General features: G+C 45.7%; 1 protein-coding gene across 2 annotated transcripts in view; it reads left to right on the forward strand.

Moving 5' to 3' along the window:
- The window catches only part of LOC148034237 (regulator of telomere elongation helicase 1 homolog), a 169,398-nt gene that overhangs the window by 46,553 nt on the left and 97,875 nt on the right, over positions 1-24,970 (forward strand). For both annotated transcript variants that reach the window (XM_087679207.1, XM_087679208.1), the window contains exons 14-17: positions 114-182; positions 261-347; positions 422-481; positions 598-713. In XM_087679207.1, the coding sequence (XP_087535333.1) occupies positions 114-182; positions 261-347; positions 422-481; positions 598-713 (332 nt within the window). The remainder of the gene's footprint in view (positions 1-113; positions 183-260; positions 348-421; positions 482-597; positions 714-24,970) is intronic.

The following is a 24,970-nucleotide window of genomic DNA, read 5'->3' on the forward strand; positions in this document are numbered from 1 at the left end:
TTTTTCTTTCTGAATAAAAACCTTGTTTACTATGTATGCACTGATAATTCATTCTTATTGCTTGAACCTCAATAGTCTGAAATCTTGTCACTTCGGTTTGGGTACCACATTAGGATTTCATTACCAAGCTAAATGATGTGACCTCATCTGGTGCTGTCTTCTTTGCCGTCTGCAGAGGCAAGGTGAGCTTTTTGAACCTCTTTCAAATTTCAAAACTCACCAGTTTGAATGCAAACTTATTATACATGGTCCGTTTTCAGGTAAGCGAGGGCTTGGATTTTGCTGATAAAGCTGGCCGTGCTGTAGTGATAACAGGAATCCCATTTGCAATGAAAACAGATCCCAAGGTATTTATTCTATTGCTATTTGATATCTCAAAATTTTGTTGTTCAAAGTTAAGACCTACCAAGTGTTCAAACAGGTGAGGCTGAAACGCGAATATTTGAATGAGCAATCTCGGCTTCAAACAAGCAAAAGAAAGGTACTACTTGTTAACTTTGTTTATGATCTCTTTAGATTTTGGGAATTCACTTCTGTTGGTGGGATCTTGACATAGTCTAACGGCCTCAATGTAATGTCCGACTGCTTTTGGGATAGACTTTAACAGGTGAGGAGTGGTATGTGCAACAAGCATCCAGAGCTGTGAATCAAGCTGTTGGACGTGTCATCCGTCATCGACATGACTACGGTGCTATCATACTTTGTGATGAAAGGTACACTGGTTTGATGATTGCAATATATTCTATTATTCTAAGCTGAGAAGAGCATTTAATTACTAGAGTCTTTTAATAGAATGCAATCTTTGTCGTGACCTGGTGTCATAGCCTGCTAGTCAGACATTGATGCTACGCCAGATGTTCATATCCAGTGTTGCCAAGGGAAATGTTCTTGTATTCCAAGAAATGAAAATTTAATTAATAAGTACTGCAGCGTAAAACTACTGCGGTAAGTGTACAATACGAAGTTTGTTAATAACAAAAGATCACAAGTGGATAAAGGAGAGCTCTTCCAGGTTTGCATTCCCAATGAAGATGTCTATTGCAAGGGCTTAATAAAAGATTGATGTGTCAGTCTTTAATGCTAAACCACGTGAGGAATTCTGGTAGGAGGTGCCCCAATTCGAAATAGCAAGAAAGGCTTCTCTCTCCTCGTGTGCTTAGGAGTCAGAACCTCCCTAAATTTTCACTTGTATCCCTTGGAGAGTGTGAATGATTTTTGTCTAGATATTTGAGGGAGTTGTTGCTGTGGAACATCCTTTTGCTCAATGTCATGGCTCAAATCCTGCTGTTAAATGTACCAAGCTAAGGTGTTGGCAATATCTCCCATCTGTGACTGTGAGCTGCAACCTGGTGGGGTAAAAAAATAAGGATGTTTCATTTTGCACATGTGGATTATTGAGCCTTGAAATTGTTTCATTTCCCAATTCCTTTCTCCAAGGAAAAAAGTGTGCTGGCTGATTCTTGAGGACCAGAAGTTGTGTTCTTACCACTACATATTGTGTTCTTAACTTTAGTTCCCATTCAAAAATTACAAAGTATAGTTTGGTAAAATTTGCAATAGGGAGATCCAATGACACCTATTCTATAAAAAAAAAAAAGAGTAATGAAGCCTAGGCAGATTATGCAACTCATCATGCTGGGCACAGATGGCATCTTCCTTCTACACAAGTTCTAGAAAGATGTTTCTTTAAGCCTAATAATTTGAAGGATGTTGGAGTCTTTCAAACAAACATATGAAGACCATTTTGGAAACAAATATCGAAAAAAGGGTAGGCAAATAGATGACCCAATCAATTTGTGAAAAGTGATTGCATTCTTTTGTAGTATCCAATCAACTTGGGAGAGCTTTCCTCAGATTATCCAACCAAAAGTTGTGTTATCGGTGTATAGTATATTTCTGACTAGTCAATGAAAGTTAAAAATAATTGTGGCTTGTTGGGCATTTTTTGGATCCATAAAGCAGTCGGGGAGGAAATGTGACCATCCATTCTTGGATTACTAATTTTAATCCATGTCTGAAACGTATATATTTGGACATATCTATATAAGGTGTTATTTTGAACATATCTATGTGGGGAATGTCTGCAGACTGCCAAGTAGTTGACACCATCCATACGGAGTACTGCATGTTATCTCATCATGCACACGTGTGTTTCACTGCTGTCTTGCGTTTTTTGTTAGCAGATTGTACATCTCATGGGTGAGTCTGTGTATTTGTGAGCATTCATTTGTTTAGGCTAGACAGTATTGAGGGTCGAGGCTGGCCATCCTAATTTCAGGCACACACTTTTGGGCTGGCTGATTGGTAGTCATCTTTGGCATACTTCTTGCCTATTTATAGGCAGGCTTCCTCCTCCACTTTCAGTTGTCATTGGAAACTTGCAGATCCTCATCCTGGTGGAGAGAGGGAGACCATACCCAATGCTGGTGACTTGATGCTTGAGCTTCGTATTGTTCTTCAGCTTCTGTTTCTGCTTCATAAATGTCTTCATCTTTGGCTTCTATGGCTGCAATCAATTCTTTGATTGTCTCCAATCGAATCCCTTGAGTTTTCAGCTTTTCTTCATCCTGCAAATACACATGAACTACTTGCAAAAAAGCATGTACAGATTCTTCAGTTTCCTCACCAACATATTGTCTTTTTTGTTTAATTACATCAATTATTACATCATGAAATCCTCGTTTTGCAATATCGAGAATTTCACCTAATGTAAATTCAATTCTACTTCCAAGAATCCTTTCTTCTAGGATCCGTTTGAGATCCGTTGCGGTCTCTATGTCTGACTGCAACTTGTAACTAGGATGTTTGCTTTTTCTTTTTCCTTCTGTCTTCTTTGCTTGAGGGGCATCTCCCATGTCAATTTCTGGTGGTGGCAGATTTTCAGCAGCCTTCTGTTGGTTTGGTTTGCTTCTTGTTATGCGTTTAGTCGGACCTGAAGAAGAAGGTCCGGCAACATCTTCTTCTCTTCTTCTCTTTTTTTCTATCATGGCTTCTTGATTATTAATTTCAGCTAGCCGGGCAAAAGCTGAAAATGAATCCACAAGCTCGGACCATCCGGTTCTTCCTCGAATACATTGGCTGGCAGTGGTTAAATCATCCTTAGTTGCCTTGCCTTGCTCCATGCGTTCCAAAGTCTGCGTCCACACTTTAGATTTTGCACATGCTTTAATAATTTCATTAGTCGGCTCAATTTGCAACCCATAAGTTGCAGCATCAACAACTGCATAGGTTGTTCTTGTTGCCAAATCCTCCAATCTTTTCTTCATGCCGCCGTTACCGAAGTTTGGCTCAAGAGGAAGCCCGGTTTTGGTTGCATGAATTTTGCCATCCTTCCAAAAGACTAATTTTTGTGCTTCGGCTTCACGGAATGCTCCACACTCCCTCTTGTCATGCTGAAGGCTATCACACCAAATGCAACGTCTTTTAAAGCCTTCTCGTACAGGTCTTTGGGCGGATGACCGACCCCTTTCTTTTACTTTAACATCTAGCCTTTCTACTTCAGAATTAATTTTTGTTAAATTAAGATGGAGATCCCGCATGCTTTTAATTAACTCATCCATGACATCCTTCTTTGGAGAAGGAACAGCAGCATTTCTTGGTTGCTCGGCCATAGAGACAGGAGGTCGAGAGGTTGGAACAGGCTCCTTCATAGAATCAGTTGTTACAGGGGTTGAACCCCATCTTAGGCGCAATCGCTCTCTTCGAGCAATCATATTAACTGCTTCAGTGACATCAGTTCAAGCAGTTTTTAATCCCGACTCAGAGTCAAGGTCTTCAAGACGGTCAGTCAATTTCTCCTGAAGAGAAGAATTTGCAGCTTTTAGAAATAACTCAATCTTTTGACTTTCCATACCTTGTTGGTCATCAGGATCTAGTTGGGCAAATTTGCTTTCAAACTCTCGATGAAGAACAGTAGCAGTTAGACCCTTATTGGGCCTTTCAACCCATTCGGTGAAGATTTTCTTTGTCATAAGGCCATAATATTCAAGGAAAAATTCTTCTCGAAGAGCCTTCTTGAACACAGTCTATCCAACATCTTTTTGGGAAAGACCATGAATTCGGTCCTGGAGGCCATGCACAGCCAGACGGGCAAAGTAACGGCTCCAGGCACGTTGAGGAACTCCAAAGAAGACCATCTTGTCAGTGTAGAGACGGATAAAAGAGGACACATTTTGCCCATTAAATTGCTTGAGCTCATGCCCAACTGTTTCTAAGGCCTTAATGGCAGCAGCATCAATCCGTTCTTCTTCTTGTCTCCGTTGTTGCAATTGCAACTGCTGCTGAAATTGCAGTTGTTGTTGTTGGCTCTCTTGCATTAGACAAACCAACTGTTGCAAAGCATCTCCTCTCAAGCTTGATGATTCTCCCATTGGACTTATTCTTCTGCTGCGGACCTTCACGTCGGGTTCACCACTGTCGTCGCGTTAAGAGTTGAAGGTCTACCACCGGGGCTTTTAGTGCAGAAGAAGGGTTTGGAATTTAAGATTCAGAAAGGATAAATGGATTAGGTTTTGATAAGATTTGGGAATTAGAAATAATTAGGTACGGAAGAGGAATTCAAGCCTTCTCACTTTGTACTTAGCATACTTGAACAGAAGGAATGAGACTAACTTGATTACATCAAATGCTTGAGGATGCATACATCATTTCATAAATGATATTTTCAGATTTTCAATTCATTTATGAATGTCAAATGCAAGCTCTAATGGCATTTATTTCATGTACAAAGATGGATTTCAATCCTTTGGGTCAAGTATATTGATGCTAGAATCAAATACAACCAAGATTTGGACCAAAGATACATGAAATGGATTGAAAAGGAATAATTTTAGCTTCAGCCCTGTTTTAAAACAGAAAATTCCAGCCCATAAACAAATTCAAAATGAGTGCATAAACTCAAGAAGAAGCACTCTTGAACATCTATGAACAATGTCTTGAAGAAAAGAGGTCATTTTCCTCTATTACAATCATAAAAAACCCATGTTTGCTTATAAAAATAAATCAAAATAGTGGGCTGCCTTGTTTATGACTGGTTATTCCAGCCCATAACAGTCCATAAGTCTTCAATATCCTCACCCTTTGCTTGCCCCAAAGTCACTCAAGTACTTGGGCACAAGTCGGGCTTCATTGGACCAAGAATAATGTAGAGAAGATGAGAGAAGTCGTGCATAAGAGCAGGTGAATACTCTTCTCTCAGATTTTCCCTCTTTTATAGACAGTTTCAGCATGGATTTTCGTTAGACCAAAGAGGCAGAGAAGTGGAGCTCTCACCAAGTTAACATCTTCAGTTGTTGGCCTGATAATCTTCAGTTTGCATGCTCCATTCCATGCATCTCAGCTCCAGCTTTCTCCCAATTTCCCTCAGGCAGAGCAGCCCGCATTTTGCGCCGAAAATCGCGGGCTGCTCTCTGCTCCAACCCTGGTCACTTTTTGACCAGCCTAGGTCACCTGTTGGTCACCTTAGTCAGTTACTTTCGGTCCCGTGTGGACCTAGTGGACTTTTGATAGTTTTTGGCAACATTTTTGGGTTTTTGTCCATATTTCTGAATTAATGTGATTTATCCAGCAGACTGTCAATTACTTCCAGAAGTCTAAGTTTTAGGTTCCCATAGACTTATTTTTCATAGATGTACATGGTATATCTGTAAATTATATGCTAAATACAAAAGAACTTGTATAACTAAGGTAGATATTGGATAACAATGCCTGAAAATATCTCATATAATTTCTAGTGAAACTCTTCTGAGTTCATAAGAATCCCATGATTTATATCATGGACAGTAAACTCTTTGACAACGGTTATTCATGCTTCCTGGTGGCATGTGCTTAATTCTACGAGGCCCATAAAGGTTTCCCAATCTTTTCTCCTTTCTCATTTAATTGCTTCTTGGCAAGAGATGCTTCGTTTTGTTGTTTGGCGTCCTTTGGATATTCATAACGAGGAAAATTCACTACAAGGAGAAATACTGGCTTCCTCAAGGTTGTTGGATTGGCCACACAAAGATTTGCAGCGAGATAAGTTTAATCGGATGGCTAGGTTAGGGTTGAAGACAGTCTGTGATGGGGTTCTTTCAGGCTTATTTGTTGATACTTTGGGGTGCCTTGTGGATATAGGGACATTTGGTCGTTAATACAAAATTGTTTTCACAGGTTCTCTCCTTTGCCTGCGTTACAGCCATTGCATCCGTGGCGTGATTGGAAGTTTGTGCTTCCTGATGACTTTCAAAAAAGTCAGCTAATCAGATATATCATCAGATGGTGGAAGCTAAGAGATGGGTCACGGGGAAGGTTAATAAGTTTTGGCATCTCAGGGATAGCAAAAAGAAGTGGTGGGACAGATTTATCCAGCTTTGGAAGTCTAAGGTTCTGTATCAGGGTGAAATGTTCATGTGGAGGCTGCTTATTGGGGGTCTTCCAACGCGAGAAGTGCTCCGTGCCCGAAAGATCTCTGCAGGGCACTGTGTTTTCTATAGCACATGCGATGAGACATTGCTTCACCTCTTTGTCTTTTTCCCTATTGCGTGACAGATCTGGAATTTCATTTCTCATGTGTGGTTCTCGGTGACCTAGCACCGCATATCAGTTTGTTCGTTGATTATGGGAAATATGTTCTCTATGCCATCTTTGTCTTCAGATTGTTCCTGCCTATTCCATTTTCTTAGATGGATAGCCCTGCGGCACATATGGCGTATTCGCAATGCCTTTATTTTTGATTCGGCATCTGGCATCCATGGGCATGTGGCCCGTGTGCATGGATTGGTGTTATGGCAAATCACTTCTATGATGTGAGCTTAATTGGTTCTTTCGGACATTGTTGCTCCTTGGCTGGCGATTGTTCGCTCTACTCCAGCTGTTCTTTCTGTTTGATTTATTAGAATTGGTTATGTAATAGGTTGTTCTGAGAGCCTGCTCGTATCTTGTAAATTTCTACAGAGACTGTGTGAGAGAGATTGAGTATGCAGATCTGATGGTTTGATGTAATAGAATGTAAGAGATATAGAGAGAATGTTGACCTGATGGTGTCATGTAAATATTTACTACTTAATTCAATTATCTTTACGAAAAAAAAAAGAGAGATCGATCTATTATTGTCTCTAGAAGGCCAAAACGGTCTATGAGATCATAACTAATACAACTGGTATCAACATCTCTTATCGGAGAAGAAAACATAATTATGTCCAGGTCTACATGATAAATTGAAATGGAAAATGAAAAATATGAAAAATTGAAAAATTGAAAAGAGTATAGAGTATCTCCCTCTCAACGTATGAAATCCACCAAGACTTTGCAAGCTACCTCCGACTAAGTCATCGTGGTAATCTTTGTTACTAGCGAGCAATCGTGATGCGAATGTGTTGCATGTGACTATGCCTACGTTGTCAAGCCGGTACCTTGGGGCGTCGTACTCTGCATAACGCTGTAGCTATGTCTACTGTGATGCCACTTGATGATGTCTCTTGATGGCTCCTTTTAATAGGAGATGTAGTGTTTAAGGTGGCAGTGGTTGGGTGGTCACCTATACTGAAAAAGTTTGTAATTGCTCTACGGAGGGGTGGATGTGGTGTGGGTTGACTCTGATCCTGTAACAATTGTTGAGAATAGCAAATGATGCTTGATATGTATGCTCATAGAGGCTAGATGTGTGCCCAAAAGAAGCTTGCCCATAAGTGGCTTTGTATAAGAGAGAGAAAAAAGATGTATGCTCTAGAAGCTCTAGGAAGAGATGTCAAAAATCCCATAAGCATAGTGAGGTACAGTGGTACTATCCAAAAGCTATAAAGGCATGTACTTGTTGACACTCATTTTAAGAGAATGGTACAATCAGTTTTGAGTAACTCAAGATTGTGTTTATGAGTCCAAGCTAATCTATATTGGAACCTAATTCACTTGAGTTACAAATTTTCATTCTGATCATGTATCGTGTGTTTGATTCGTGTAGCCAACTAGCTCTAGATCCGTGTTTCTTGACATGGTATCAGAGCCATGGCAAGCTAGTTTGGCAAGCTAGTTCTAGTGTCATTAGTTAGCTGTATTCTAATTTAAATGGATAGTAAGAGTTGAACCTACCTTAAGGCCCTCTGCCATATCCATATCGGATGATAGGAAAGCAGGTTTCTGATAAGATACTTGGAGGTGTTGAACTGGAATTCTATAAGTATGATGGTGATTTCAAGGAAATCTTGGCTGCTGTAAAGGATAAACTGAACAAAGTAGTTGAGGGTTGGACAAGAGAACATAAAAACCATTGTCTTGAAGAGACAGAAAAGTCTTTCAAGAATTCAGGCAAACTCCTATGATTAATTGTATCACAAACAAAGAATGTGATACCAAGCCATGTATTCCAACAAGTCCCAAAGCCATCCAAAGAAAAATGTATCCATCTTTTGTGCTCAAAGAAATATAAGGACCTCACAAGACCAAATGGAACTCGAAAATCTATGTATTGCAATATCTATGTAATGGTTGAACAAGTCATGTCAAGTCATAGTAATGTAGCTATTTGTAACCATCTCAATCTCAGTAAGAAAAAGAACCTCACAAAGAAGACTAGAGCACAAGATAATGAAGAACAAGTCAGAGATGAAAAGCATGAAGAAAAGACTAAGAAGATTGAGGACATCACCAAAGGATACCAAAGAAGCAAAAGAAAAATGAAGAAGATAAAGAAATTTCCGCTGCTGACAAGAAAGAATATTCCCTTAGTGGATCATGTTTTTTCCATAGTGGATCTCTATTTCCCGTAGTGGATCTTGTTTCCCATAGTGGATGTAAAAACCCTTACCAAAATGTAAAGTTTCAAACCTTAACTTGACTAGGCTTCCAAAGAGCTAGTCTCCCGGCCCATGTCATCATGTAGGGGGGGCAAAAGCCAACAAGGGTAGGAACTCATCATTTGTGGGGGGGTGTTGAGAATAGCAAATGATGCTTGATATGTATGCCCATAGAGGTTGGATATGTGCCCAAAAGAAGCTTGCCCATTAGTGGCTTTGTATAAGAGATATGACAAAGATGTATGCTCTAGAAGCTCTAGGAAAAGATGTTCAAAATCCCATAAGCACACTGAGGTACAGTGGTACTATCCAAAAGCTATAAAGGCATGCACTTGTTGACACTCATTTTAAGAGAATGGTACAATTAGTTTTGAGTCACTCAAGATTGTGTTTATGAGTCCAAGCTAATCTATCTTTGAACCTAATTCACTTGAGTTATAATTTCTCATTTTGATCATGTATCGTGTGTTTGATTTGCACCCACCATAGCCAACTAGCTCTAGATCCGTGTTTCTTGACAACAATGCTACTTTGTGCCGTTGGAGCTCCAATAAGAAAAGTCCCAAACATCTCTGGTCCTCATAGTCTATCACCCATCTCAATGGTCCAAAGCCTTGCTTAAAGAGGCAATGGTAGTGACCTCGAATATCATAATATAGAGTGCATCTACAAAAGTAGTGCTTCTCTATCTCTGGCTCCCATCCACAAAGTTGGTAAATCCTCTCATTTGTCGCAACATGGCTTCATCGACCTGTCTTAATCATTAGTTGATGTAATGAGGTGCGGATTTATCCAATAGCAACTCGAAGCCCGTGAGAAAGTTGAGCATCCATATATCTCAGGCTCGCTATGAAACCATCATGGGAAAGTTGCAAGAAGTGACATTGGTATTATTCCATCTTTGTGCCTAATGGGAAAGGGGGCTTGGACCAAGTCCTCTCTGTTTCCACTTTAGTGATGTCGGCTCTAATCACGCTATTCAACTCTGAATGATTGAGACTCAAAGTGGGACAATCATGGCTGTAAAATCGAATGGTGTCAATCTGTCTATATTCATGCCATGCAAGTTCAGCCACGTGCTCATATGTGCATACCAACACTATCTATCTCCCTTTGTTGCAAGCCTAGCCTTTGAAGTCTCCTTCCATGAAAATTGTGGCCCTTTGAAAGTGACCCCAAGGTATACATATTGTCCAACCCGTAGTTGCACTCGTACGTAGTACGAATTGGTTCGTACTATACGGTTCGTACCGTATCGTACCGTACAAATTCGTACAAAAAAACAAGCACTTTTTTTTTTTGTCGTGGCTGTTGTTGTTGGTGGTTTGGGTTGTTGACTGTTGTTGTTGTGGTGGTGGTGGTGATTTTGTAGCCTTGATTGATCAACCAAGAAAGGGGGTGGAAGCTTGATTAGACTCCTCATACATGTTTTGTTATGATTTATCCTAGAGCCAAAGGTTATACATAAGGTATTCAAGCAGTTCCAAACGTTTCTAATTGATGTCCCATCATTTTTCACAATATGTTAGTGTCATTAATAAATAAATTCAGCACCATTTGAGAATCATCAAGTAGCTTAATCCTATTGATTTTACCTTTGTTCACAGCTCATTTTGCACCACCCAACCCAAAGCATTAGTATACATTGCTAATAAAACTAGTCCAGAGGATAGCTTGGCCTAATGTACCTTCTGAGAGTACATAAATTAGTGAATATACCATTGGTAGCTGCTTTAGCCTTAGCAATGCCAAACAAAACCATAACAAAATTCATAAATCTTTTACGAAAACCTTTGGTGGTTTGTTTGGTAATTGTTGGTCTCACAGGTCATTTTGGTCTCTTGTAGACGTTAATAAAGCATCTCATGTCATTTACACAGTTCTTTCAGACAGACAGAGTGAGAGCTACTGTATCAGCCTCCAGCCAGACCTCTGGGCTCACACTACAGCAGGTTGAGGACCAGCGTACCCGACGCCACGCGAGGATCCGTGGGTTTCGGACCCCACAGCCACATCGATAGGAGATCCGGAGGATTCTTGATCTACATCGACAGCAGACTGAGATCCGACGACACTCCACACATTGGATCTCAGATCTCCAGTTTGCTCTTTCTCCACCGCCGATGTACCACATCGTGCATCCAGGAGGGATCACCTGCTATTAGCGACTTCGACGACTGCTACTACATCCCAGGATAGTATATCTCCCTGCATCTGTTACATATACACATCACACCACTTTATCACAGCCGACAGTTATTCTCCTATCATAGTCGACATTTGTTCCCCTTTTGTAGCCATTATCTGGAGTACCAGAGCTACATACGCACATACACATACACGACACTTATCACACTCACAGCACCGTATTTTCAGTTTCCAGTTTTCAGCTTTTCATTCAACACTTTTATTTTGGATAGTTGGACCTCATCAGTTGTATCACCGTTTGTCTCATAGGCTAGTTTTGGTCTTTAGAAGACGTTAATATAACTTTCTTTCTTTCGTTTCTCTCTCTCTCTCTCTCTCTCTCAACCTTCTCTCTCTCAAGTATACATGCCTCTTATTTGTATGATCATTCATGTATGATGTATCCACTCCTATGTATGTACTTGTAAGTTGTAGTGCATGTTGCGCATGCGGCATATACCATAGAGGTTTTGGCGTGTTACCCTCAAGTATTCATCTTATATACTCCAATAGCATTGCTATTTAGACTCTTAACATCTGTTCTATCATCCATAGTTCAAAATAATGAAGTTAATTTTTTTTTCGTACTAATATCGTACCGTACCTTATAAAATCTTAAGGTACCATTTAGTACCGTATTTTATCGTACCGTACCGTACTGTACTTTTCGTACTTGACAACTATGGTTCAACCATTTCCATAAACTCACCATTATACATAAAGTGATGCTTTGAGCGTGTCACCCAAGCTGCTGAGGTGTTAAAGATCATAATTTGAGTCTTTCTAAGATTAACCTTGAGGCCTTTCTCTTCACAAGACATATGCAATGCATCCAGATGTTGCTATAGCCCCACAGGTGATTTTGATATGAGCACAATATCATTTGCATATAACAAAATTGGTATCAATACCCCAGCCAAGCTGGCTCCCATACCACCCTATCTTTGTATGTGATCTGAAATCTCGTCAATGTACAATCCAAACAGCAAAGGAGGAGTGGGCAGCCTTGCTTTACACTGACCGTGCTAGATATTGAGTCTATTGTGCCTCTAGGTACTCGTATTGTACCTGACATTGTCTCATACAATGTATAAATACACTGTTGCATATCCTTTGGGACCCCAATGGCTCGCAACCTCTGCATGAGTCTTGCACGTGGTACTATATCATAAGCTTTGTGGAAATCCATGAAACAACAATAGATTTTTTGCCTTCGTGATTGTCCCTCGTCAATTAAGGTCCTCAACGTGAATATATGGTCTAATGTATTGTATCCTTGGTGAAAGCAAGCTTGTCCTTCATACCGTATCCCCTTTGTTTCAGCCCACCAACTCAACTTGTGCTCCACAATAAAGGCATATATCTTTGCTAGCATATGGCCAATCATAATAGTGTAGTAGTTGTTAGCGATCAATGGATCTCCACTCTTAAAAATCAGCACTATTGTGTAGTCATCCCAACTTGCTGGAAACCCCCCACATATAGCTCTATTGAATATATTTGATAAGCACTATTGTTCGCTCTACCCAGCAGCAGTGTGATTTTCTCTTTGTGTTAAAGTCCTGATAGTCTTTCGTCACTTTCTTGGAGGACTTGATGGTCTGATGTAACAGAATGTAAGAGATTTAGTGAGAATGCTGACCGGATGGTTTGATGTATATATTTTTTGGAGAGAGAGTTCTAAGCCGACCTGATAGTTTGATGTAAAATATTTACTTAATTCAATTACCTTTACGAAGAGAGAGAGAGAGAGAGAGAGAGAGAGAGGTCTGACTTGCGTGTCCTGTGTGTGGTTGTCGCCCGTTGGCCTTGTTGCCGTCAGATCTGGGCCGTCGCTTGTCCGCCCGTCCGCCCGTCCGCCCTGCATCGCCTGTTCACCCTAACCTTGCCGTCGCCTGTTAACCCCCCTAACCCTGCCGTCACCTGTCCGCGCGAGCTGTGCCCTGCCTGAGTTCTCCCCTCAAGCGTCTGCCGGGTCCGTTTTGCCCCATCGCCACAGTGTTACGCGCTGGTCGTCCTGTGACTACCCGTCGACCCCTACTGCTCGCTGGCTGCGACCTTCCTTCTGGGGTCCCCTTGGTTCGAGGGAGAGACAGAGCGAAAGTGCGACCCTGCGCCTACGCGTGTGCTGCTTGTGTGACGAAGACCTGTGTGCGTAACACTGCACCCTTGTGGGACTGTGACATGTGGGCCACCCGTTTGCATCTCAGCTGCCTGCCGCTTGTTCCTACAGCGATTGGCAGAGAGAGAGAGAGAGAGAGAGAGAGAGAGAGAGAGAGAGAGAGAGAGAGAGAGAGAGAGAGAGAGAGAGAGAGAGAGAGAGAGAGAGAGAGAGAGAGAGAGAGAGAGAGAGAGAGAGACGGGGAGCACGGGACTGCGACTCTGCAGAGATCACAGAGCTGACCTGCCCCAGTACAGAGAGAGCGAGAGAGAGAGTGAGAAGAGAGAGAGAGAGAGAGAGAGAGAGAGAGAGAGAGAGAGAGAGAGAGAGAGAGAGAGAGAGAGAGAGAGAGAGAGAGAGGCTTGGCGGGAGCTGCGCACGGAACGGAGCTCGCGATGGCGTCGCCTGAGTCGGTCGCGCTACTGACGGTCGTCTGACTGTCGCGTTTCGTCGTCTGCCTTGCGCCCGTTTGCCCTGCCCTGCCCTGCCCTGCGCCCGTTCGCCCGTTCGCCGACAGAGAGGTTCCTGCCGTTGCTACGCCTGTCGCAGGTACGTCCGCCCGTCTGTACCTGCGTCTGTCAATCTCTGCCCGTCGTCTGGACCCGCGCCCGCCTTCATCCACGCCTCACGACTGCTCGCCGGACGTCTGCTGCGCCTTTGTGTGACCGCCGTCGTCGATGTCTGACGTCTGCCCTGCCGGTCAAACGCTGCCCGTCGCCTGTACTTGCAGTGCCCTTCAACTTTGTACCGTCGACGCCTGCCCTGTGCCTGACCCCTTGGCGCCTGCGTCGCCTGTACTTGCAGTGCCCTTCAACTTTGTACCGTCGACGCCTGCCCTGTGCCTGACCCCTTGGCGCCTGCCCCGTCGACGTCTGACCCGTGCAGAGTGCTCCGCCTGTGGTTGACTGCTCTGCGTCAGCGTGCAGGGTTGACGCAGCCCTGTTTAAGCCTCCTGTGTTTGACCCGTTACACGGCGCCCCGGTTCATCTGCGCGTGTCTGTCTTGTTCTTCGTTGCAGTCCTGTTGCTGCAGCCGGGTGGTGCACTGATTTTGCAGGTCTGCGGGACCTGCAGAGCGAATAAGAGAGAGAGAGAGACAATGAGAGAGAGAGAGAGAGAGAGAGAGAGAGAGAGAGAGAGAGAGAGAGAGAGAGAGAGAGAGAGAGAGCTTGCCCTCTGTGTGAAGACAGCAGTATGGTTGGACTGGATTTGGATTTTCTTGACCGCACGGTGGCAGCCCTTGGCCCTGATTCCGATGCAGAGGAGCCGGAAGATATGGTGCCATGCACGGAGGAGTTGCCACCAAGTTCTGAACAGCCGCTTGCCGGCAAACGCTCCAAGCATACGCCTGATGAGCCAATGAGCCCTCCGGAACGCTCCTATGCGCAAGTGGCCTCTGATCCTGTGGATTCGCAGGAAATCGGCTGGGAGCATTTGCTGGACTTCGCCAATACTCTGCTTGGCGATTATGTCCAGCATAATACCGAATCTTTTTCTGTTGCGGGAACGGATGATGTGCTGGAAGCCACGGTGGACCCCAAATCAGTCTTGCGATCCTTCTCAGTGTTCTATGATCGTGCAGTTATACTTTTCTTCACTGGCAGGATCCCAGTGCTTTCGCATATTCGCCAGTGGCTGCACCATCTATTGCAAGGGGAGTCGGTTGAGGAGATCTTCCTTGGACCTCGCGGGTTTTATGAGGTCCTGCTGAAATCGGAAGCGCATCGCGCTGAGCTCCTGTTCAAGTTGCCGCTCTTCTTTGATCGCCGCTTGGTTCATGTTGTGCCATGGCGCCCCATGGCCGACTTCCAGCGTCTGCTTCAACGCGAATGCCCGGTGTGGGTAGAGGTGGAAAACTGTCCGGCGGTCTATTGGCCCATGTTGAAGGATGCGATGGCAGTTGTGGGAATAGTGCTGGTTCCCCCAAGCCTCAGGGCGATGAACCGCAACCGTTTATGCATGCTATGGGATACGGCCAGGAAAAGGCCCGCGTGGCTTCGCCTCAATTGTTCGGGCATGCATCCTTTGTATTTTCGCTTAAAATGGGGCAACTTTGCGGGCCACTGCTTTTCATGTGGTAAATTGGGGCATTTCATGGCCGAATGCCCTGAAAAGCAATCGTCTTCGGAGGATGCACAGGTTGTGCTGCCCAAGGACGACATGGTGCTTGATGCCACGCCCCAGAAAGCCCTTCAGTCTCCTCATGTCATGGATAAAGGCAAACAACAGGTCCTGGGTGTGGATTCCTGTCGCACTGACTGGATTGAGGCACGTCCTAAAAAAGGTAAAAAGTTGGATGCAGGCCTGGCGGATCCTGGGCCTCCCGCTTCCCAAGATTCCGTGCGCACGTATACGCGCCGGAAAGAAATGGCCACTTCACAGCAGGGTGCGCGTTCTATGGCCCCGTTGGGCCCCCGCAATCAGTCTCCAAGGAGAGCCTATACCGACGGCCCCAGAGGCCCACCTGCCAAGCTGGCGTTCGATGCCAAAGGAAATGTTATTACACCCTGGGATCGGCGTTATCCCCGCCCCTCTCCCAAGGCAGTGGATTTCGCTTCTACCTCCAAAGTAGGTCGCTAGAATTCTTTTGCAGTATTGGCTGATTTTGTGGATGAGGGTGTCCTGGATGCTCTCGCGGAAAAGGTGAAATCGAGGCAGCAGGTGTCTCGTTCCTGACTTCCTTCTTTGAGGATACATGAAGATAGCCACGTGGAATGTGCGAGGCATTTGCTCTCGCCATAAGCAACATGCCATGTGGACCGTCTTGCACGAGAACCAGTGGGATGTATTGTGTGCAGTTGAGCACAAAAGTCACGGTGAAGCAGGAAAAGTGATGGATTGTCATGGATTCCGTCTGTTTTATGCAGGCACCCATGCTACGCACTATTCGGGCGTGCTGATGATTGTCCATGAGAAATATCAGCCTGTCCTTGTTAAAAATGATGTGCAGGGCCGCTTTTTGGTGATCGAAGTCTTATTTGAAGGAGAAATTTTATGGCTGTTGGGCCTCTATGCTCCGAATGATCCCGCATCCCGACGGGATCTTTGGTCGGCAACCCTTTTCTGCCTTGACTGTGGATCGCCCTTGGCAGGACTGGGACCTTGCAGGCCGCCTGAGTCTGGAAAAGGCCTCTACAAATCAGGTGTATCATCTTCTTGTTCAAGATCACCAATGGCTGGGAGAGAAAGCTAACACTGTTTGGGGACTGCGGAAATCGCTGTCATGGTGGCACAAAACGCTGATGGAGGGTTGGCTAAGTAAGACACCTTTCAAATGCAAGGTTTTTCTTTGGCGGGTGATGATTGGTGGTCTTCCTCTGGCCTCGGCCCTTGCCAAGCGTCGCATCTCGAATGGCAATTGTTTCTTCTGTACCACACCGGCGGAATCGGCCCGACATCGTTTTCTCTCTTGCCCGCTCGCCAAGAATATCTGGTCGCTCTTGTCGCACATTTGGCGCGCGGTGGTGGGATCCTCGCTAACTCCTTTCGACTGGGTTTTTGTGCGCCCGAAGTATCCCGCACCGCCACAGTTGCAGGAGAAGATCTTATTTCACTTTTTCAGATATTGGGGATGCTGGCACATTTGGACCACGCGCAATGCTTTTCTCTTTGATTCGGCCTCTAATGTACCCCGACATATTGCCAGGCTTAAAGGGCTCTTGCATTGGCAGCTAGATATCATCCGACACTCCGACTTGCTCCCTCGGGAGGATTTGCATCCGTGGCATATGGCAATTGCCTCTGGGTCGTTGCCATGATTGGTGTAATCTTTTCAGTACATTACTACGGGGCTTCCCCACACGTTGGCCTAGGGCCCTCGTGTATCTTGTAATCAGAAAAAAAAAGAGAGAGAGAGAGAAAGAGAAAACCTCTTCACATGATGGCTTTGTGTCATCATGTATCTTGTAATCCAGTAATCTTGTATTTTTTTCGTAATTAATACAATTACCTTTTACGAAAAGAGAGAGAGAGAGAGAGAGAGAGAGAGAGAGAGAGAGAGAGAGAGAGAGAGAGAGAGAGAGAGAGAGAGAGAGAGATGGCTGGACGTTCATAGTAATTAATGCAATTATCCACGAGAGAGAGAGAGAGAGAGAGAGAGAGAGAGAGAGAGAGAGAGAGAGAGAGAGAGAGAGAGAGAGAGAGAGAGAGAGAGAGAGAGAGAGAGGATTCTGTTTCGGATGAAATGAAACAAGAGCCCGATTGGAGAAAATTGTAGGTGCTCTGCACACACACACGCACGCACGCACGAGTGTGCATGTACACAGAGAGAGAGTGTCGCCTGCGCCTGCAGGCAATTGTAGGTGCTCTGCACACACACACGCACGCACGCACGAGTGTGCATGTACACAGAGAGAGAGTGTCGCCTGCGCCTGCAGGCCCCGCCGAAACCACCTCGCCTGTGTGCCCCCCTTGCCCCATCTCCGCCCGCACATCCTGCAGAGACGCCCTGTTTCCCAGCTCCTCGCCTGCAGGCCCCGTCGCTCCAGACGATGTTCTGGAAGCTACCGTCGAGCCAAAAACTGTCCTACGCTCCTTTTCGGGCTTTTATGATCGCGCGGTGATACTTTTCTTCACCGGTCGCATCCCGCGGCTTTCCTGTATTCGCCAATGGCTGCAGAGTCTGCTACAAGGGGAATGTGTTGAAGAGATTTTTGTTGGATCCCGAGGTTTTTTTGAGGTCCTCTTGAAAACAGAGACGCACCGTGCTGCTCTTTTGTCTAAACTGCCTTTGTTTTTTGATCGTCGCTTGGTTCATGTGGTTCCATGGCGCCCGATGGCAGATTTCCAGCGCCTCCTGCAACGTGAATGCCCTGTGTGGGTAGAAGTGGAAAATTGTCCGGCTGTTTATTGGCCGCTATTAAAGGATGCTATGGCCGCTGTGTGCACGGTTCTAGTCCCTCCCAGTCTCAGGGCTGTGAATCGCAACCGCTTGTGCATGTTATGGGATACTGCACGGAAACGGCCTGCATGGTTACACCTCAATTGCTCCAGCATGCATCCGTTACACTTTCGTTTGAAATGGGGCAATTTTGCTGGCCATTGTTTTCCCTGTGGACAGTTGGGGCACTTCATGGCTGAATGCCCCGAGCAACAACACGTTTCAGATACAGCTCATGTTGCTCCGCCCATGGACAATATGGTGTGTGATGCTCAGCCGTTGGACCCTACCCACCCGCCCCAAGTTTTGGCCAAAGGTAAACAACAGGTTTCGGGTCTGGATTCCCGTGCTACTGATTGGGTTGAAGTACGCGCCAAAAAAGGCAACAGGTTTGGTGCTGGCATGGAGAGTACTGGGCCTTCTACCTCACACGATTCCATGCGAACATATATGCGCAGGAAGAAAATGATGTCGTCAGAGCGCTCTGCTCCTGCTATGGTTTCGTCAGCTCCCTGCCACCAGCCCGCCAGGAAAATGTATTCGGATCGTCTCAAGGGTCCACCTGCACAGCTGGCTTTTGATACCAGAGGCAACGTCATTACTCCGTGGGACCGTCGTTACCCACGTTCCAACCCCAAGCAAGCCGATATGCCCTCGACTTCCAAATCTGGTCCTCAGAACTCTTTTGCGGTGTTGGCAGATTTCTTGGATGAGGGAGTCCTGGACATTCTCGCCGACAAAGTCAAATCGAGGCAAGCTGTGCCTCGTACCTGATTGTGTTTTGTATACACATGAAAATAGCCACCTGGAATGTGCGAGGCATTTGTTCTTGCCCAAGCAACATGCCATGTGGACTGCATTGTATGAGAATCAGTGGGATGTCCTGTGTGCTGTTGAGCACAAGAGTCACAGTGACGCCGGTAAAGTTGTGGATTGCCATGGCTTTCGTTTGTTCTATGCAGGTACACAGGCCATGCATTATTCGGGTGTGCTCATGATTGTACATGCCAAATATCAGCCGGTTCTTATTAAAAATGATGTTCATGGCCGCTTTTTGGTGGTCGAAATCTTATTTGAAGGAGAAATCCTATGGTTACTTGGCCTCTATGCTCCGAATGATTCGTTCTCTCGCCGGGAGCTTTGGCAGAGTTTGCAGACTTCCTTGTCACTTGGCAGACGCGGCTTCTTCATGGGGGATTTCAATATGTGTGTTAATTCTTCCCAGTCGACATCGGAGCACTCGGTCATGGATGCGCCAGAAAGTCGTATGTGGCACGACTTGACTCTTGCCGTTCTTAAGCAAGATCTTTGGTCCTGGCTACACCCGTCTTCTCCAGGCTTTACTTTCCATTCGGCCCAGTATGCCACAACATGGTCGCGGTTGGACCACATATATATCATGCAGAATGATGATTTTTTGCCTGAGATGCTTGAAATAAAAGTGTTGCAGCAATATGTCTTGTCAGACCATTTCCCTCTGCAGTTCGAGTTGCTTGCACAACCCATTGCCCCCTTCAAGCAATTTCTGGAGAGACTCCCTTTGTGTTTCAACTCCTCCTACTTAAAGCATACAATTTTTCAGGGCTACATGCAGCAAATGCTTGACAGATTCTCCTTGGACTTTTCCTCTCAGGGCACTGCCTCCTTTGACCGATTGCTCTCTAATGTGCAGCGGGTTGCTCGGCAATATGGGATCTATCATGCCTCTCTTTGTCGGCGCCGTCGACAGGCAGCGGAGGACCTGCTGCTTTTAGTTCCCTCTCTGCTGATGGACACTCCGGATGATGCATTCCTACTTGCACTGGCCCTGCGAGTGGCCGATCTTGTTAAAGAATTCCAGTTAAAATCGTATCAGCAGGCCAAATTGCAACATCTAACAGCGACTTTGCAAGACAGTGCATGTCAGACCCACAAGTTCTTTCGAGCTCTCCATGCCTCTCCTGCTCGAGAGAATTTGACCAGACTCGAGGATGCACAAGGCCACCTTATCCTGGATCCACAGACTATTGTGCATATGTGCAGGAATTATTTCCATGACCTTCTCGGTTCCGCTTCTCCTCCTTCAGCCCAAATTACTCAGGCCCGTTCGGTCTTTTATGACCTGGTCCGCAATCAGTTACCCCAGGACATGCAAGCTACTCTGGAGTCAGATATTGGTGAAGCAGAGGTTATGGATGTCTTGTTACACTTGCCCAAAGATAAAAGTCCGGGTTGGGATGGTCTCACCAATGAGTTCTTTGAAGGTTTCGCTACCCAACTGGCGAAACCATTGCAGGCTCTGTTTCAGCAGGTGTGGGAAACGGGGATCATGCCTCCCTCATGGAAACAAGGACTTATTAAACTACTTCCAAAAGTTCCTTCGCCATCCAAGTTGACACACTGGCGCGCCATTTCTTTGATGGGTTCCATGTACAAAATCTTTTCCAAAGTAATGGCGAATCGGCTCCATAAGCATCTCCCTGCCCTTGTGCACCCTCTCCAGTACGGTTTCATTAAGGGCCGAAATATTCTACACAATGTTTTGAATGCCCAATTGGCCATTGATTATGCCCGGCATTCTAATCAGGAGGTGGTGTTGATTCAACTGGACTTGGAAAAGGCTTTTGACTATCTGGATTGGTCTTTTGTTGCTGACCTTATGTCTGCGATGGGCTTTGGTGCTCGGATGTCTCGTCTGATCTACACCATTAGTGCTGCGGCGTCTTCGCGAGTCATGCTGAACGGAGGTGTTACTGCGCCAATTGTCCTTGCCCGTTCTGTCAGACAGGGGTGCCCTTTGAGCCCTTTATTCTTTGCCCTTGCGACGCATCCAGTTCTTTCCATGTTATCACATATGGCCGCCTCTTCCCAGTTGGCCGGACTGTCGCTTCCTACAGGGCAACATTTCATTAGCCAATCCCTGGCAGATAATACTTTTATGATTCTGCGTGCGAACAAGGATAACATTTGAAAAGCATTGGATGTTTGGGGTCTCTTTGGCCAGGCGTCAGGCCTTCGTATCAATGCGCTCAAATCAGCCATTCTAAGCTGCACGGAGTCGGACTTGCAGTCCTTGGACTGGCAAGGTCTGGTTGTTCCTCGAGGTTCCATTGTCAGGCATCTTGGATACCCATTGGGGGTTGATGTTCCCCCAAAGCAGCTTCTGCAGTGGATTTCTCAGAAGATGATGGCCAAGTTTATGTACTGGAAGTCTCAGGCCTGGCCTTTTCATTTCCGCCTCAAAGTAGCCCAGATAATTATGTTGCCAATGATCACATATTTCTTGCCATTGTTGCCCTGGACTCCTACGACCCTGAATGCTCTCACTCAGGCTATTCGCTTCATGCTCTGGAAAAAGGACTCATTGAAGGCAGGTATTTCCTGGATCTCGTGGTCGCATGCGTGCACCCCCAAAAGCATGGGTGGCGGAGCTATTTTAGATGCCCAAACTCACATGCAGGCACTCCGTTGGTCCCTTTTCCGCGCCGTGTGCTCGGATGATCATCATCCGTGGGTCGCTATCGCCCGTTCTTTCCTTGAGGATCATGGGCTTCGGCATGGCAATACCCGACTCCGGAGTTCTTGGTGGCACGTTCTTAATGCGGATTCGCGGTTTTCCAGTTCTTCTTCATCGTTGCTTACTCATTTGGTGTGTTCGTGGAAACACGTCCTTCGAAAGGCTCAGTGGCACCCAACGGAGGATCGCCTGGCTACTAACTCTTTTCAATTGGAATTACTGGCAGTCTCGCGTCTACTTTCGTGGGAAGGTAAACATGAGCTTAGACCACAATTCAACCGGATGGCACGGTTGGGCTTGTCTTCAGTTGCGGATGCCACCCTTGCCAGTCGCAATGTGCTTATCTCCTTTCGTACTGCTAGGAGGATTTTCCGGATTCCTCGTGGATATAGGCCTTTATGGGAACAGCTCGGGACGGTGCTCCAGAACAGACAACCCTTTCCTGCTCTTGCTTTGGATCATCCCTGGCAGGATTGGGACCTACAAGGCCGGCTGCCTTTGAGCAAAGCTTCTGCTAATCAAGTGTATCATCTCTTGATTAAAGATAATCAATGGCTGGTTACTAAAGCGAATGCTTTATGGGGATTGCGTAAATCCCGCTCCTGGTGGAGGGTCACGGTGATGGAGGGCTGGGTCAACAAGACACCCTTTAAATATAAAGTCTTTCTTTGGAGAGTGATCATTGGGGGTCTTCCGCTTGCTTCGGCTCTTTCCAAGCGACGAATCTCCAATGGTACCTGTTTCTTTTGCACCACTACTATGGAAACCGCTCGCCACCGATTTATTTCCTGCCCCGTTGCTAAGAAGGTCTGGTTATTTTTGTCGGCCATGTGGCGGGGGGTGGTTGGTATCACACTGCGCCCCTTTGATTGGGTTTTGGGCCAGCCCAAATACCCTTCTCCCGCACAGCCACATATGAAGCTCATGTATCACTTTCTTCGATACTGGGGTTGTTGGCATAACTGGACCGTTCGGAATGCTTTTCTGTTTGACTCAGCCCATAATGTTCAGCGATATATTGTGAGGCTTAAGGGCCTCTTGTATTGGCAGTTAGCTCTTCTCCATCGTTCTGATTTGCTCTCTACGGAGGACTTCCGTCCTTGGCATATGGCAATTTCCTCCGCATCCTTGCCATGAAATTGTAACTTGTAGTACTTAGCACATCGTCGCATGATGACTTGCATTGTCGTCATGTATCTTGTAATCAAGTAATCTTGTATTTTTTTTTTTCGTAATTAATACAATTACCTTTTACGAAAAAAAAAAGAGAGAGATGGCTGGTTTGGATCTGGATTTCATAGACCAAACGGTGGCAGCACTTGGCCCGGATTCTGATGCTGAGGAACCGAAGGATATGGTTCCGTGCACTGAAGAATTGCCCCCGGGTCCTGACATCCAGCCTGCGGGTAAACATACAAAGCATACCTCGGAAGAGATAGGTGTTACTCAGGATCGTTCCTATGCGCAGGTTGCTTCGGATTCTGTGGACTCTCAGGAGGTGGACTGGGAGCATCTGTTGGAATTTGCCAACACTCTGCTTGGTGAATATGTTCAACATAATCAGGAAGCCTTCTTTGACTTTGCTCGAGACGATGTTCTGGAAGCTACCGTCGACCCAAAAACTGTCCTACGCTCCTTTTCGGTATTTTATGATCGCGCGGTGATACTCTTTTTCACTGGTCGCATCCCGCTGCTTTCCCGTATTTGCCAATGGCTGCAGAGACTGCTACAAGGGGAATGTGTTGAAGAGATTTTTGTTGGATTCCGAGGTTTTTTTGAGATCCTCTTGAAAACAGAGACGCACCGTGCTGCTCTCCTGTCTAAATTGCCTTTGTTTTTTGATCGTTGGTTGGTTCATGTGGTTCCATGGCGCCCGATGGCAGATTTGCAGCGCCTCCTGCAACATGAATGCCCTGCGTGGGTAGAATTGGAAAATTGTCCTACTGTTTATTGGCCGCTATTGAAGGATGCTATGGCCGTTGTGGGCACGGTTCTGGTCCCTCCCAATCTCAGGGCTGTGAATCGCAACCGCTTGTGCATGTTATGGGATACTGCAAGGAAACGGCCTGCTTGGTTACGCCTCAATTGCTCTGGCATGCATCCGTTACATTTTCGTTTGAAATGGGGCAATTTTGCAGGCCATTGCTTTTCCTGTGGACAGTTCGGGCACTTTATGGCTGAATGCCCAGAGCAACAACACGTTTCAGATGCAGGTCATGTTGCTCCGCCCATGGAAGATATGGTGTGTGATGCTCCGTCGTTGGATACTATCCACCCGCCCCAAGTTCTGGCCAAAGGTAAACAACAGGTTTCGGGTCTGGATTCCCGTGCCAGTGATTGGATTGAAGTACGTGCCAAAAAAGGCAACAGGATTGGTGCTGGCATGGAGAGTACTGTGCCTACTACCTCACAAGATTCCATGCGAACATATATGCGCAGGAAGGAAATGATGTCTTCCGAGCGCTCTGCTCCTGCTATGGTTTCCTGAGCTCCCCGTCATCAGCCCGCTAGGAAAATGTATTCGGATCGTCTAAAGGGTCCACCTGCACAGCTGGCTTTTGATACCAGAGGCAACGTCATTACTCCGTGGGACCGTCGTTACCCACGTTCCAACCCCAAGCCAGCAAATATGCCGTCTACTTCCAAATCTGGTCCTCAGAACTCTTTTGCGGTGTTGGCGGATTTCTTGGATGAGGGAGTCTTGGACATTCTCGCCGGCAAAGTCAAATCGAGGCAAGCTGTGCCTCGTACCTGATTGTGTTTTGTATACACATGAAAATAGCCACGTGGAATGTGCGAGGAATTTGTTCTCGCCACAAGCAACATGCCATGTGGACTGCATTGTATGAGAATCAGTGGAATGTCCTGTGCGTTGTTGAGCACAAGAGTCACGGTGATGCCGGTAAAGTTGTGGATTGCCATGGCTTTCGTTTGTTCTATGCAGGAACACCGGCCATGCATTATTCGGGTGTGCTCATGATTGTACATGCCAAATATCAGCCTGTTCTTATTAAAAATGATGTACATGGCCGCTTTTTGGTGGTTGAAATCTTATTCGAAGGGGAAATCCTATGGTTACTTGGCCTTTATGCTCCGAATGATTCGTTATCTCGCCGGGAGCTTTGGCAGACTTTGCAGACTTCCTTCTCACTTGGCAGACGGGGCTTCTTCATGGGGGATTTCAATATGTGTGTTGATTCTTCCCAGTCTACATCGGAGCACTCGGTCATGGATGCACCGGAAAGTCGTATGTGGCACGAGTTGGCTCTTGCTGTTCTTAAGCAAGATCTTTGGTCCTGGCTACACCCGTCTTCTCCAGGCTTTACTTTCCATTCGGCCCAGTATGCCACAACATGGTCGCGGTTGGACCGTATATATATCATGCAGAATGATGATTTTCTGCTTGAGATGCTCGAAATAAAAGTGTTGCAGCAATATGTCTTGTCGGACCATTTCCCTCTGCAGTTCGAGTTGCTT

This window comes from Lygodium microphyllum, chromosome 6 (genome assembly GCF_053477565.2).
Source record: "Lygodium microphyllum isolate KBCC chromosome 6, Lygodium_microphyllum_v1.1.10, whole genome shotgun sequence".
NCBI lineage: Eukaryota > Viridiplantae > Streptophyta > Polypodiopsida > Schizaeales > Lygodiaceae > Lygodium > Lygodium microphyllum.